General features: G+C 38.1%; 1 protein-coding gene across 1 annotated transcript in view; it reads right to left on the bottom strand.

Annotated features, from left to right (window-relative positions):
• The window catches only part of Arih1 (ariadne RBR E3 ubiquitin protein ligase 1), a 113,200-nt gene that overhangs the window by 44,901 nt on the left and 53,832 nt on the right, over positions 1-14,467 (bottom strand). The window contains exon 3 of the mRNA XM_004628753.3: positions 574-718. Within this exon, the coding sequence (XP_004628810.1) occupies positions 574-718 (145 nt within the window). The remainder of the gene's footprint in view (positions 1-573; positions 719-14,467) is intronic.

Genomic DNA, 14,467 nt, shown 5'->3' on the forward strand with positions numbered 1-14,467 from the left:
TAAATAGGATATCATGTTTGCACCTTGCACAGCAATTAACCACTAGGAAGAATGTATGTAATGTGTTAATTATTGAAACTGTCCTACAAAAAAAAAAAAAAAAAAAAATTTTTTGGCTTGGTATAGTGGAGTACATGCCTATAATACCAACACTTGGGGGGCTGAGGCAGGAGGACCACAAGTTCGAGGTCAGCCTGGACCTACACAGCAAATTCAAGGCTAGCCTGAACTACACAAAAAGATCCTATGTGGAGGAAAAAAATTGACAGTTTTGGGCACTTAAAAGAAACTTTGAATATTTAAATCTATTTCAATTTGAATGACTAATTACTCATTATTTGCTTACTGCCATCACAAAGTTATCCTCATGGTAGTGGCAAACCGCAGAAGTTGCTTTAAAAAGGGTACAAGGTGTGGCAATCAGGGGAATTGGTTCTTGGTTCTCTTTCTTTCCTGATCCTTAATACACTGATAGATTATTGGTTGTAAATAACTGTTCCCCAGCCCCCAGATTATCTCTGGTCTAAAAAATGAAAAAGAGTCAGTGCTAGCCTTAAACTCCCAGATACTCACCGAGTTAGGGTAGTTCAGGTAGCAGATCTGACAAGGCATATCCTGTGCTGATGACCTTGTATTCATCTGGCGTGTTCGAGACTTTTTACTTGGATTAATTACATGACACTCAGCAAAGAGCTTCTCCAGGTTTCCATCAAAGTACCTGCATTGTTTAAACAGAAAGGATGAGAGCCCAGCAACAGCACCTTTAGAGCTCTCCAAAACCTCTTCTACCAGAAAAAGCAATGGATTGAAATTAACCAAGATCCTCACCTTTCTGTGCAGAGGACAAGACTGCTACCTGTAGTCAACAGTGGCTGTGTCTATGAGTGTGCATGTATGTGTAAAAGCAGACTGAGTTTCTGCTACTCTGACTTTCTAAAATTTCATTTTTACAAAGGAGTTCTGGAAGTTAGGAGTACTACAAATGAAAGTTGTGCTTATTGACCTATTACTAGTATAACCATGAAGAAAAATGGTATTTTTAAAGGACTAGGCAAAGCCGGGCGTGGTGGTACACACCAGTAATCTCAGCACTCAGGAGGCTGAGGCAGGCAGACCATTGTGAGTTCAAGACCAGTCAAGGCTGTTACAAAGTGAGCTCAAGACCTGCTTGGACCGCAGAGCGACACCCTGTCTCAAAAAGACCAAAAGGGGGAAAAAAAGAGACAGCGACTAGGCAATAATTTGTAAATGACTCTATCTTATCAATAACTTCAACTAGTTTAAGTATATTAGCATTAAGTAAACCACTAACAAAGCGTGCCTTGATCACAACCATTTTAAAAATAACTGCATGTCTCATTCTACACAATATTTATTCTTCGTATAATCTTTCAAAATAACTTAATACACTGAAAAAAGGATCAAAACCAAAAATGTTTTTATACTGAGGGCTAGAGATGCACCTAAATGATAGAACACTTTCCTAGCAAACATAAAACTTTGGGTTCAATCCCCATTATGACCAAAACAAAAGCCAGCCACGGCCCCACAAACTTCTTATACCAAATAGCTAATTTACGAGTTCTTCATAAAACATAACCTGAAATAGAGATATGTAGTTCAGTATCTGAAATATCAAGAGTATCAAGTACTATCTATAGTTTTAGCAAAACCTTAAACCTTTTAGCAAACAAACAAACACAGTAAGTTTCTAGAACAATGCTTCCAAACAATCCAAATGAGACATGGTTCCTGATACCTGAAATAACTTGATATTCTCAAGATTTGAAAAGCAAGTGATTAATATTTTTCCATCTGTAAATCAAAACACATAGCTAATATTAATGCAGAACTTGTCTCATTTTTATTTTTACCACAAGTTTCAATAACTACAACACTGTTTTGTTTCATTTGAGACAGGGTCTCACTATGCAGTTCAGGCTGGCCTTGATCTCCTGTCTCAGCCTCTGATTGAGTGCTGGGATTACAGGCATGCACCCACCATGCCCAGCACAATGTTTTTCTCGTATACAAACAATAAGTTTCCAATTTTAAAAAATACTCAAAAAGAGATTTCCAATATTTTAAATCAAAATATTGTGCAGCATATATGTCAAAGCTCTTACTAAGTTGTCCCCTATGCAGATATCAGAATATATTAGTGCAAAAAGTCAGTTTCTTTCCTAGAAATTTTATCCAATTTCATGAGACCAACAGACCAGGCATGGTGATCCATGTCTGTGATACCAGCACTCAGGAGGCTGAGAAAGGAAAACCGCGGTGAGTCTGAGGCCAGCCTAGGGCTACCTAGTGAGTGCAAGACCAACCTGAACCTCATAGGGAGACCCTGTCTCAAAAAAACAAAACAAAACAAAACAAAACAAAACAAAACAAAACAAAAATAAGTAAATAAAAGAAAAAAAAAAAAAAAGGCTAACAATATCAGCTCATAAGCCAATTAACCAACCACCTTATCTAATAAAAACATGCTCACAAGTAAAATGCTTCTATCAACCAAAATGTCACTGCATGGAAACAATGACTCTTCAAACTCTGCCTAGCATTCTAGTCTTTATTTTATGCAAATATATGTATATATCCCCACATAAATATCATCTTAACCTCAAAGTTTAAAAGCTGTCTTCAGTACATAATATCTAATACACATCTTTGTCAACAAATATATCCACATCATCGGCACTGTGCACAGTGAACTGTAATATGTACTTAATACATTCAGCCAACAGCACACTGGAAGGCTCTCAAATGTTCCATGGATGAAACTTTTGGTACAACTGGTGGAGGACAGTATGTGGATATGGACTGTATTAATTAGCAAAGATGAATGCGTATTTTTGTGAAAATTTTGCTCCCCATCATGAATTCAGTGTGAGAACAGGAAATGTAACCCTTTGCTGCCAGGATAGCCATCTTTCCCATCTTCTAGCCTTTCACTATGTATCATGGTGTTTAAAAGCTACTTTTCATGTTTACATAGACAAATTTATCAAGCAACCCAACCGTAGCTTCTAGATTTCATATTAAGACATCTGTACCACTAGACTTTAAAAAAAAAATTCATTAATGGTTAAGATTTTTTTTCCCTCAAGCTGCTTCCATAATTGTTATTTCACTGCAATTAATTTTGGTGTAACCAGGAATAAAATTAGGGTTTTATTTCAATTTATTCCAAATAGCTAACTATTTACCAGATGGTGGTTAATCTGTATGAACCACTTTTCCTACCTTTGGATTCTGCTTTCTCAAATGCACCTTCTATGAAGTGCCCTCCAGTCTTGGAAAGTTCTTTTTGCATTGGTGCCTTGCAACATTTACATGTTATTGTCACTACGATATTTGAGGGATTTTGTGTGTGTGTCCCCCACCCTCTTTTTCTGAGACAGGCTTATCACTGTCTAGTGATAGTTCAGTCAGGCCTTGAACCACTGCAATCCTGCCCCAGCCTCTCAAGGGCTAGAGTTACAGGCATCCACCACATCTAGCCTCTTTTTTTTCCTTCTAATAGAAAATAAATGCCACAAAAGCCTATTGTATTGTTGCGCAGCCCTAATGTCTGCAAACTCCATTTGCATGTGTTGGGGACTAACCCCAGCCCAGGCCTCACACATAAGCAGCATGCCCTGCTACTGAACTATGTCCACAGCCTTAGGGATCATCTTGATACGTCCACTCAACATCTCCTTAAAGAATGAATGACTGCTCTGCCCATTGATGACAAAACATTCTCTGTGCCATACACTAAATATCTATATTCAATAAGTTTACTCATAGACTCATCAGTCTATTTGAACAGCCCCATGGGGCTGGTAAGATGGTTCAGTGGTCTAAAGCACCTACTTAGAACAAGCTTAGCAAAGCACAGGGACCGGGGTTCAATCCCCCAGCACCACATGCCAGCCAGCCCCGCCCCCTGGTGGGCTGAGCTGGCCACACACACACACACACACACACTAAATAAAATTAAAAAAATAAAAATCACATATTTGAACAGCCCCAGAGTTTCTGAGGTTTTAATATTTGATGAGGTCCCTTTAAAGACCCATTCTCCTACTGTGTTGCCCCCAACACAATCCTGGAGCGCGCTGAGACTGGCAATTGAGACTGGGCGTGGTTGAGCACACCTGTTTTAATCCCAGCTCTTGGGAGGCTGAACACAGGAGGATCACTAGAGTCTGGTCTACATAGTGAGACCCTGTACTAAAATACAAAAGAGTAAAAAACTCATTCTCTTACAACATTTTCATGGCTAAGTCATCTGTATTTATTTTTTCTTTTTTTCTTTTTTTTGGCAGAACCGAGGGTTGAACTCAGGTCCTTACACAAGTGCTTATCCCACTGAACTATCTCCCCAGACTCCTTGTGTTTATTTTTGAAAAGTCGTATATAATCATTTTGTTAAATCCAGATGGAAAGAAAATTCTGCGGAAACTTTCATTACAAAAGTATAAAAGTCTTTCTAGCCAAAAATAAAGTAGGGGCCGGGGAGATGGCTCCGTGGAATAAGTGTTTCCCTGGCAAGCACAAGGGCCTCAGTTCAATCCCTGGTTCCGCAAATTTAAAAAAAAAAGTAAAGTACCTTTTTCCATTTTATTTAATTACTATTTTGTCTTTTGGTCCCCATTCTCTGGTATTTAAGGGTCTTTTACTTTCAATCCCTTCACATCAGTCATATTTTTTAATGATATGCCCAACCGGTATTTTATAGCTTTTTGATCCAATTCAGGAGCCACAAAAGAACTTTAAAATACTGCTCAGGGAAATGGTGGAGAAGCAAGAATCTGCTCAGAGTAGGCCCAGAAACCGTTTTTGTTTTCAGCTTCACTTATAAGAAATGTCACTTTTAATTTTTTTTTTATTTGTACTTAATGGCCTGTCTACCCCATAACTTACACTAGTTATTTGGCAGATATTGAAATCTAATTTAGGTTCACCAGCAACTGCTTATGTAACATTAAATGTATTTATTTTATCAACTTTAACTCGTGCACTCACTATTTGTCCCTATAGTATAGCCACTTAACCCTATGTTTCTGTGACTGGAATTTCCTGAGCTTTTCCCAGTTGATTATAACTGCATTTCATACTTTATATTAGGTATGTCCTGTTTGTTTTTGTGGTGTCAGCTTGTACTCTGTGTTGATATGCTCCAGGCTAAAAACTTTTTTTGTTTCCTAAATTCGATTGCTCCTACTGACACAGACATAGCTCTCATGTAATCAAGTGCCCAAACTGGCCAGCATCTTTAACTTCCTCATTCCTTACATAGACAGTGTTCTATTTGTCTAGGTGCTTGTTAACTGAAGAAGTCTTTGGCCAAAATAAGTACTTTTTTAATTCAAAAATTTTTCTTCTGGTATGTATGCGGTGTGTCTGTGTGTGTTTCTTTCTACTGGAAATTTAGCTGTTCTGGTAAGGGTTATCCTTAGCATTTGATGACCTCTTGTGAAACGCCATGCAGTATTACTTCAATTTAGCCAGGCATGGTGGCACACATTTGTTACCCCAAGCAGTATGAGAGGCTGAGGTAGGATGATTTCAAGTTGGAACCCAGCTTAGGAACTTAAATTACACCTTGTTTCAAAATTTAAAAAAGGAGGGAGTGGCAATGAAGCAAAAATACTGGGTACAATCCCGAGTACCAAAAACCAAAAAAAGGAAGGATGGTGGAGCAGACAGATAGGCACTTTAGGAAATTACTTGACTTGCAACTGGTCTGTTCACGTGTTCACCATTGGCTAATTCCTTTGTTGTCCTTTCCCCATCTTTTAGAGCTCAACTTGCCATGATGTCTGTTCTATTTCTTTCCACTGTAAATATGGCCTCAAGTTCTGTAAAAGTACTGCTTGTGCCTTCATTTTTTCCTTAGTTGTTCTGTCATTTTCTTTTCACAGTAATTATTTTATCAGTTCATCTTTGATTCATCTGAAGAGTACAAAGAAGCTGTTTTCTTCTAACTATAATCATTTTATTTAAGACTACAATGCCCAAGAATATGCCCAGATTTATAACTTCACATATTGTCTTCCTGGGCACTATTAGAAAATTCCTGGCTTTAAAGTACATTTTTAAAGCTATTTTAAAAATCTTTTATTTGGTATATGGCCTCACTACACAGCTCAGACTTGTAGTGATCCTCGTGTCTCAGCCTCCCCAGCATTGGGATTACAGGCATGTGCCGCCATGCCCAGTTTCAATGGCTAGCACAGCATGTGGTACCAAGGATTGAACCCAGGTTTTTGTGCTTCCAGGCAGGCACTTAAACCACCGAGCTTTCCCCCGAGATAGCCCCCGAGCCCTAATGTACATTCTTTTTTTGTGGGGAGGGTGTTGTTTTGAGATAGGGTTCTTGCTATATATAGCTCAGGTAGGCCTGAGTCACAGCAATCCTCCTGGCCCCGCCTCCTCCTGAGTGCTGGGATTGCACAGACATGCACCACCACATCCAACTTATGTAAATCTTTGTGCAAATCAGGCCAAAATGAAAAGGGACCAGGCTCAATATGAATCACTGCATCTCAGGCTCCAGGCTTAATAAGTGAACGCATTACTGCACTGTTTCTTGCTTCACTGGCTTTGGAAAACAGCTGCAAAGCTGACCCATAGACACTGTTTCTCTCCATTCTGACAACCTTGCTCATCCTTTTTTAGACATCACTCTGATGAAAATAGAAATGAGGGGCTGGGGAGATGGCTCAGTAGAATAAGTGCTTCCCTGGCAAGCTCAAGGGCCTGAGTTCAATAGCTGGTTCCGCAAAAAAGATAAAAAAAAAACCAAACAAACCAAAAAAACCCATAATGACAGTATGGCCTCTCATTCAGCCCAATCTATCCTTAGGACGGACAGGGCACTATTCACTGCCAGCCCTGGATTTTTCTGGACAGTTCATATAAAAAATCTTTATTTCTCAACTTAAAAAAATACTATTAAGACTGATTTCTTTCAGTATCATAGTAGTCCCTCTATGAGAGTGCTTTTTCATTTATTCAATATGTCTACAGAAGTAGACTTACCAAACTGGCACTTCCCAGGCAACTTTCCAGAACACATAGCTAATTTTTCATTTTATTTGACTGCTACACGGAAACATACCAAATAATGTGAAGCAAATTTCTAGGCAGGGAGAGTTATAGTCTAAAAACTCTTCAGATCAGATTGTGAAAGGGAAGCTAGGGCTGTAGGGAACACCACTGAGGGTAAGCATTTATGGGTCCTGAGTGAGCAGGCATCACCACCATCTCAACATTTCATTTTGCCATCAGAAGCTTGTATCTTAAAAGCCACTAGAGAGATCACTGTTAAAAAGTACCTTTTCTCAGACCAGAATAGAAAAGCAGCTGGCGAGATGGCTCAGTGGTCTAAAGCACCTACTTGGAACAAGCTTGGCAAAGCATCAGGGACCGCGGTTCAATCCCCCAGCACCACATGCCAGCCAGCCCCGCCCCCTGGTGGGCTGAGCTGGCCACACACACACACACACACACACACACAATAAATAAGTAAATGTTAAAAAAGAAAAGCAAGAAATACTAAGACACTCTGATGATATACAGGATTTTATACCTTTATTTATTACTTTTGCTCGTCTTTTTGAGACAGGGTCACTATGCAGTTCAGGCTGCCTTTGAACTCACTTTGTAGCCCAGGTTGGCCTCAAATCCACAGTGCTCCTCCTGCCTCTGCCTTCTGAATGCTAGGATTACAGGTATGTGCCACCATGCCTAGCTATATCTGTCTTCTTTAACATTCCCACTGCACACTTACCAATCAACTGTTGCTATAAAAGCTTGAGAAGAATCCTACATTAAAAAAGCACACATGTGCATACTTACAAAAATGCATTACTGGACCAGTGAGATAGCTCAGCGGCCTAAGCACCTGCCCAGCAAGCACAATGTACTGAGTTCGACCCCCAGTACCACGAAAACAAAAAACAAAAAAAGCATACTACATGTTCCCATATACTAACATGTATACCCAGATTCTTCTAAATAACAATATGATTCTCACTTAACATTACAATGTTCTTGTGTGGTACTTTATAAAGTACTATACCCCCAACACTCACAGGAGGATGCCACAGGTTCAAGGCCAGCCTGGACTACATAGTGCAACCCTGTCCCAAAAACAACAACCACAAAGCATATTCTATGAGACTTCAAATATAAGAGGCTACAAAATAATCACAACTATTCTATACTTTAGTTACTGTTCTGAAAAAGATGGATGATGCTAACATCCCTTCAAAGAATTGTCATTTTAACTCATTTGTAGCTACAACTGTCTACTTTTTCCAGCTTTAGACACACACACACACATACACACACACACACACGCTCAATATTAAAGGAGCAAAGGATTATTAAAATAGCTTCCACAACCTTTAAGGACTTCCCAACATGTAGGAAACACATGTAAATCAATTTATTTAGAATTCAAGGCATCCATAATGTACTTACAATTAAACATTTCCAACCATTTCCCCTTCTGTTCTAGCCACTACCTGTCATTATTCTTCAGTTATTCTTCTCATTATTATTCACTTGGTTCTGCTTACTGAACCTGAAATGTGGACCAGGAAAGGCAGCTCAGTGGCACAAGTGTCTGCTTGGTAAGACCAAAGTGCTGAGTCTGATTCCTGGCACCAAAACAAGACCCCAAACTTGAAATGCACCAAGTTCTCATATCTCCTCCCCACCAATTCTTGGAAAAATAAAGCGCCACTCTATCAATAAGTTTTTCCCCAAGTCAAAAATGGCCTTTTCTGTATTCCCTAAACACTGAAGTAACATGAGGTAGAAGCCACACGATACTGTGGTCCTCTGCACCTCTTCATTGCCAGCATAATATAATGTGATGGGATATGTGGCTGTTTCCACATCCTACTCCCTAATAATATCTACATTAAACAAGCCAAGCACGATGGTGCACACCTGTAATTCCAGCACTTGGAGCCTGAGGCAGGAGGACCACCAAGAGTTCGAGGCCAGACTGGACTACACAATGAGTTCAAGGCTATTCAAGGCCAGTCTGCACTACAAAACAAGACCCTGTCTCAAAAGACCCAAAAACCAACCAATAACAACACAAAAAGTTTGCCAGGGGAAAAAATTTTTTAGTATTATAAAATCAGATTCACTTTCAATCTTTGAAGTTACTTGTGAAACAACATATTACTAATACAGGTTAAGAAAATTTCATGTTTTTATCACATACAAGAAGTAATTTTTATACCTGTTCATTAAATGAGTACTAATGCTTTATAATTGAAACCATTAAAACTATTTGCAACATACTGCAGTAAAGACTAAGTCATTCTTCAGAATCTTCAATTACATGTGTAAATTATTTCCCTTCACCCTGAACATGCCAGATAAGTCAGTAACACTTCACACAAAACCAACTAAAATGACGTTTAAAAATATTTCAAAGCAGACCTGGAAAGATTTCTTTTTAACTTGTTACCAACTCTACAGGAGCTTTATTATTTTTTATTATTTTTTTTTTATTTTAAGATGCACATTTTTAAGCAGACCCCATTGGTGCTTGGTCTGTCTGGTTGGAGCTTTATTTTTGATGTTTTGTTTCTCAATCTTGCCAAAATCTGATGCACATTCTTGCCACAAGTCTCAATAGAATTCTATCATTCTATCTAGCACCTGCCTGGCAAGCACAAGGTCCTGAGTTTGATTTCCCATATCCACAAAACAAAAATTTTGTATTACTAAGGCACAGTATTTGAAACAGTAATACAGAAATAAAGAGAAATGCCAGAAAGACAGGACAGATTTTTCAGAGCTTTCCAACCCAATTTACCATTCTCCTGCCTCAGCTTCCCAAGTAGACAGCATTACAGGCATGTCTCACTGAGCCTGTCCAGGGGATAGGGACTCAGCTCAACAGTAGAACACTCGCCTAGCAAGCTGAAAGTTCTGGGTCCAGTCCTCAGCACCAAAAACCAACCAACCAACCAACCAACCAACCAACCAACCAACTACTGAGCCTTAAGGAATGGTAAGAAAGCATCACTGACAATCTACTTACACTCCACATTTTGTTCATTTTCTGAACAGGGACCTAGGCACTCTTTTTCTTTTTAGTTCGCAGAGACTCTACTGGGCAACCATTTTAAAGGTTTAAAAGTTTACTCTCCTCTTTTTTTTTTTGGAACCAGGGCTTGAACTCAGGCCCTTGCACTTGCCAGGGAAGCACTTATTCCACTGAGCCATCTCCCCAGCCCTTACAAGTTTATTCTCTAGGATTTCCTAGACAGGTAATTATATCATGTACATATAAAAGTGTTCCTTTCTTATCTTTATGCAACATGCCCTGGCTTAGGTCTAAATGACCCTTAAAAGTCTAAGTGGATCATGGGAGCACTCATGCAACTAGGAGGTGGGGCTTGGTAGGCAGAGGCAAGTCACTGGGGAACAACATGGAAGGGAATACTTCTGGCCCAGGTCCTCCTTGAGCAGCATTCTTCTGCCACTGCTCTATGTCATAATGCTTTTGCCTTGACAACAACTGACCATTTATTAAACTTTTTGAAAGAAATATGAGCTAAAAATTAAGCTTTTCAGTTTCAGGTATCCTGAATTTTGTCCCAGCAACCAGATATTTACTAATACTCCACTGATGTATCAAAGTTTATTTATCACAACATGCAACACATCCAAATAGTACTGCTAGTCATTTATCATTGTTGGGTTTTTCCACATTACCCAGGGTGGCCTTGAACTCTTGGGTTCACGTAATAGCTGTCTGATCTAAGGAGGGTGCAGCTCTAATGTTTCAATGTTAGATAAAATTTTGCTGTAAAGTATTAGTTGCTACCATGTAGCAAACTGAAATTATTTTTTTACTCTGGTAGCAATTTTATTTTTTACAAAAACGAACCTAAGTGCACAATTAGCATTTATTATGGTATACATGAAAATTTTCCTCCAGTGATATCTATGCTTCTTTTCCTAGCAGAAACACGATCACATCATTCAATCAAATTATTTCATTTAAGCATTTAACAGCTAAGTTCACAATAACATTTTTTTCTCATGCTACTTTTGTCAAGTTTTAGAACCAGATTGTCTAGATTTGACTATTATGCAATAATTATTATGTTCTATCTTTTTCTATGTTCTTAGGTAATTTTAAACAGATGCTGGGGCTGGTGAGATGGCGCAGTGGTCTAAAGCACCTACTTAGAACAAGCTTAGCAAAGCACAGGGACCACAGTTCAATCTCCCAGTACCACATGCCAGCCAGCCCCGCCCCCTGGTAGGCTGAGCTGGCCACACACATACACATACACACACACAAATAAATAAATAAATAAAATTTTAAAAAAATAAACACCACTTTTGAGATGGTGATGTAACGTAGAAAAGCTAAGGAATTCCTGTAAAAAAAAAGCTGGGTGGAGGATTTACTCTAGGTATCACTGGATTAGAGTGAATTTAGCATTAGCTAGAACTGTATTGAGTTTTTTTGATAATAAAGAGATTTCCATTTTTATCTTAGAAGAACTAGTGATAACATATCCAAGAACACTAGGTTTATGACACGTAAATTATGAGGTTGGTGGGTACACACACACACACACACCCGCGCACTTTCCCCTGGTAAAATATCACTAACAAATTTCATATATTTGGATACTATGCCAGCCATATAATCAGATTTATTTAATTGGGGTGGGAAGCAGACGTGTTTACTTTAGAAAAAATGAAAAAGACAAGATTTATAAGATAAATATTCAAAAGCCGTATACTCTGGCCAACTGTTATGAGTTGGTATTTCTGTAAGTCCAGAATACTTTAAACCTGATTTACTAGACCTGGGAATTTTCAACATGGTCTCTAATTACTAACTCAGAGACACAGATATAAAAACGTTAGGCAGCCTTTTAAACCTTTTTCACCTTGGATGAAGGTATGACTTAAAAGATAATTACATAGGAGGATTAATAGGAAATCAGAGTTTGAAATAAAAACTTGGACCACTTTGCATACACTCTTCTCACTTGACATTTTAGCTACATAATATGTACTTTGAGTATAGCATCAAATTTTAACAAATACTTAAAGACAAAAATCACATCAGTAAAATACTAAAAAGCTCATTTTTATATTTGTTTTAGAGGTTTTAAATAGTTGCAATGGCTTAAAACTGACGATTTAAAATGTTGCTTGTAATACAGTTTTGCCTGCTAAATTCTCCACTTTTTGTAACCTGTTTTATTTCTTTGGGTGTAAAGTATTTTTGCTTAGTACTGTGATCTTGTATATGTTTTATCCCAGTTGTATAGTAATGTTTCAGTCCATCATCCAGCTTTGGCGGCTGAAATCAAACAGCTGTGAAGACTTGCCTTTGTTTCTGTTAGAATGCTTTTCAGTTTTGTATTTAGTATCTTAAGTACTGTAGAAAAGATGTCACTTCTTCCTGTAAGGCTGTTTTGTAATATCTATAAGGACTGGAATTGTGTTTTTAAAGAAAAGCATTCAAGTATGACAATATACTATCTGTGTTTTCACCATTCAAAGTGCTGTTTAGTAGTTGAAACTTAAACTATTTAATGTCATTTAATAAAGTGACCAAAATGTAAAAAAAAAAAAAAAAAAAAAAAAAAAAGATACCGGCAGGTCCCTGGAGGTTTGTGAGTTAAACTTTCCCACAAAAATCATCTAGTGTTTTTTTTTTTTTCTTTTTGGCGGAACCGGGGATTGAACTCAAGACCCTTGTGCTTGCTAGGGAAGCGCTTATTCCACTGAGCCATCTCCCCGGCCCTCATTTAGTGTTTTTTTCAGTACAGAATCTTTGACTGCCAGGCCTAGTGGTGCACACCTGTAATCCCAGCACTTGGACTGCTGTCAGTGCAAAACCAGCCTAGACCATGTAAGCAGATTCAAGACCAATCTGTACTACATAGTGAGACCCTGTCTCAAAAACAAAACAAAAAAAAAACCCAAAAAAACCTTTTAGTAAATTTCTGTTTTCAGCCTTCAAATGTTGATAAAACTGGTGTAAGGTACTCATTTATAATTGTGGAACACTTTCTCTGTTTTTTCATTTTTCTTCCCTCTAGATCCCCTTTTCCCATCTACACAAAGTTCTATCCCCATTTCTTCATATCTTTTATTTCGTTCTTTAAACTATATTTTTAGTTTCTTGTGCAAGAGGAAACCGTGCAATATTAGGCTTGTAGAGATGTGGTGTGGTGCGTGCCTGTAACTCCATAATCCCAGCACTTGGGAGGCTGAAAACAGGAGAATCACAAAGACTCAGATCTATATGGTGAAACCCTGTAGATCCTGTACTAAACATACACACACACAACGCGCGCTCGTGCGTGCGCTTGTATATTGGATTTACTTAACATTATGGCCCCAAGGTGCACTCATTTTCCTACAAATGACTCAACTTTCTCTTTTTGGCACAGTGGCAGTCCGTTGTATGCACATACTGCATATGTTTTTATCCACTCATCTCCTGATGGGCATACAGACCTCTTCCAAAATACAGCTATTATGAATTATGCTATCATGTATATATCACCATAATATGTCTTTAACTTTTTGGGGAATATGGTTGAAGGGGTAATAGCTGGGTCAAATGGAATTTCTAGTTTCAGGTTTTGAGGACTCTCTGTTCCGAAGTCTCTAGTGGTTTTACTAGCTTACATTCCTATCAACAGAAAACTGAGTTTTTAAATTATTAACTATTGTACACGATGTTTTCAAAAGCTATACCTAAAACCAAATAACCCAGGAAGACAGTATTTTAAAAATGGAAACATTTGGATCAAATGTTTAAGGGGAAAAAAGTGTGGCAGTACTAATATCAAACAACATAAAAAATAGTGTAAAAATGAGGAAAAAATACTGCACATTGATGGGGAAGAGAGATAGTGTGGTGAGGTTATTTGCATGCACTAAGCAAATGTTCTACCGCTGAGCTACACTATCAGCACTGCATATTGCTTTTTTTCCCCATTGGTCTTTCTGAGATAGGGTTTCACTCTGTAATTCAGGCTGGCCTTGAACTCATTTTATAGCCCAGCATGATCTCAAATTCATAGGCATCATTCCAAACGTTGGGATTACAGGTGTGCACCTCCATGTCCAATTTGAAACAGTATCTTGCCATATAATTCAAACTGACTTTGAACTCACTATGTATCCCAGGCTTGGTTTGAACTTGTGGGGACCCTCCTGCTGGGATTTTTTGTTTTCCTATCAATTAAATGGGGATAATAGTTTCTAGTCTCATAAAACTATCAGAGGCACAAAATCAATTACCACTTTACACAGAATACTCAATGATTCATCATTACTGTTAAATTGTGACAGGTACAATGCGTATGAAATACCTAACTATTCTTAGCATTATTTAATATTTTTTAAGGCAATCTCTGAATTTTTTTTTTAATTTTTTTTTTACATTTATTTATTT

Source organism: Octodon degus, unplaced genomic scaffold (assembly GCF_000260255.1).
Source record: "Octodon degus isolate 3935 unplaced genomic scaffold, OctDeg1.0 scaffold00026, whole genome shotgun sequence".
Lineage (NCBI taxonomy): Eukaryota > Metazoa > Chordata > Mammalia > Rodentia > Octodontidae > Octodon > Octodon degus.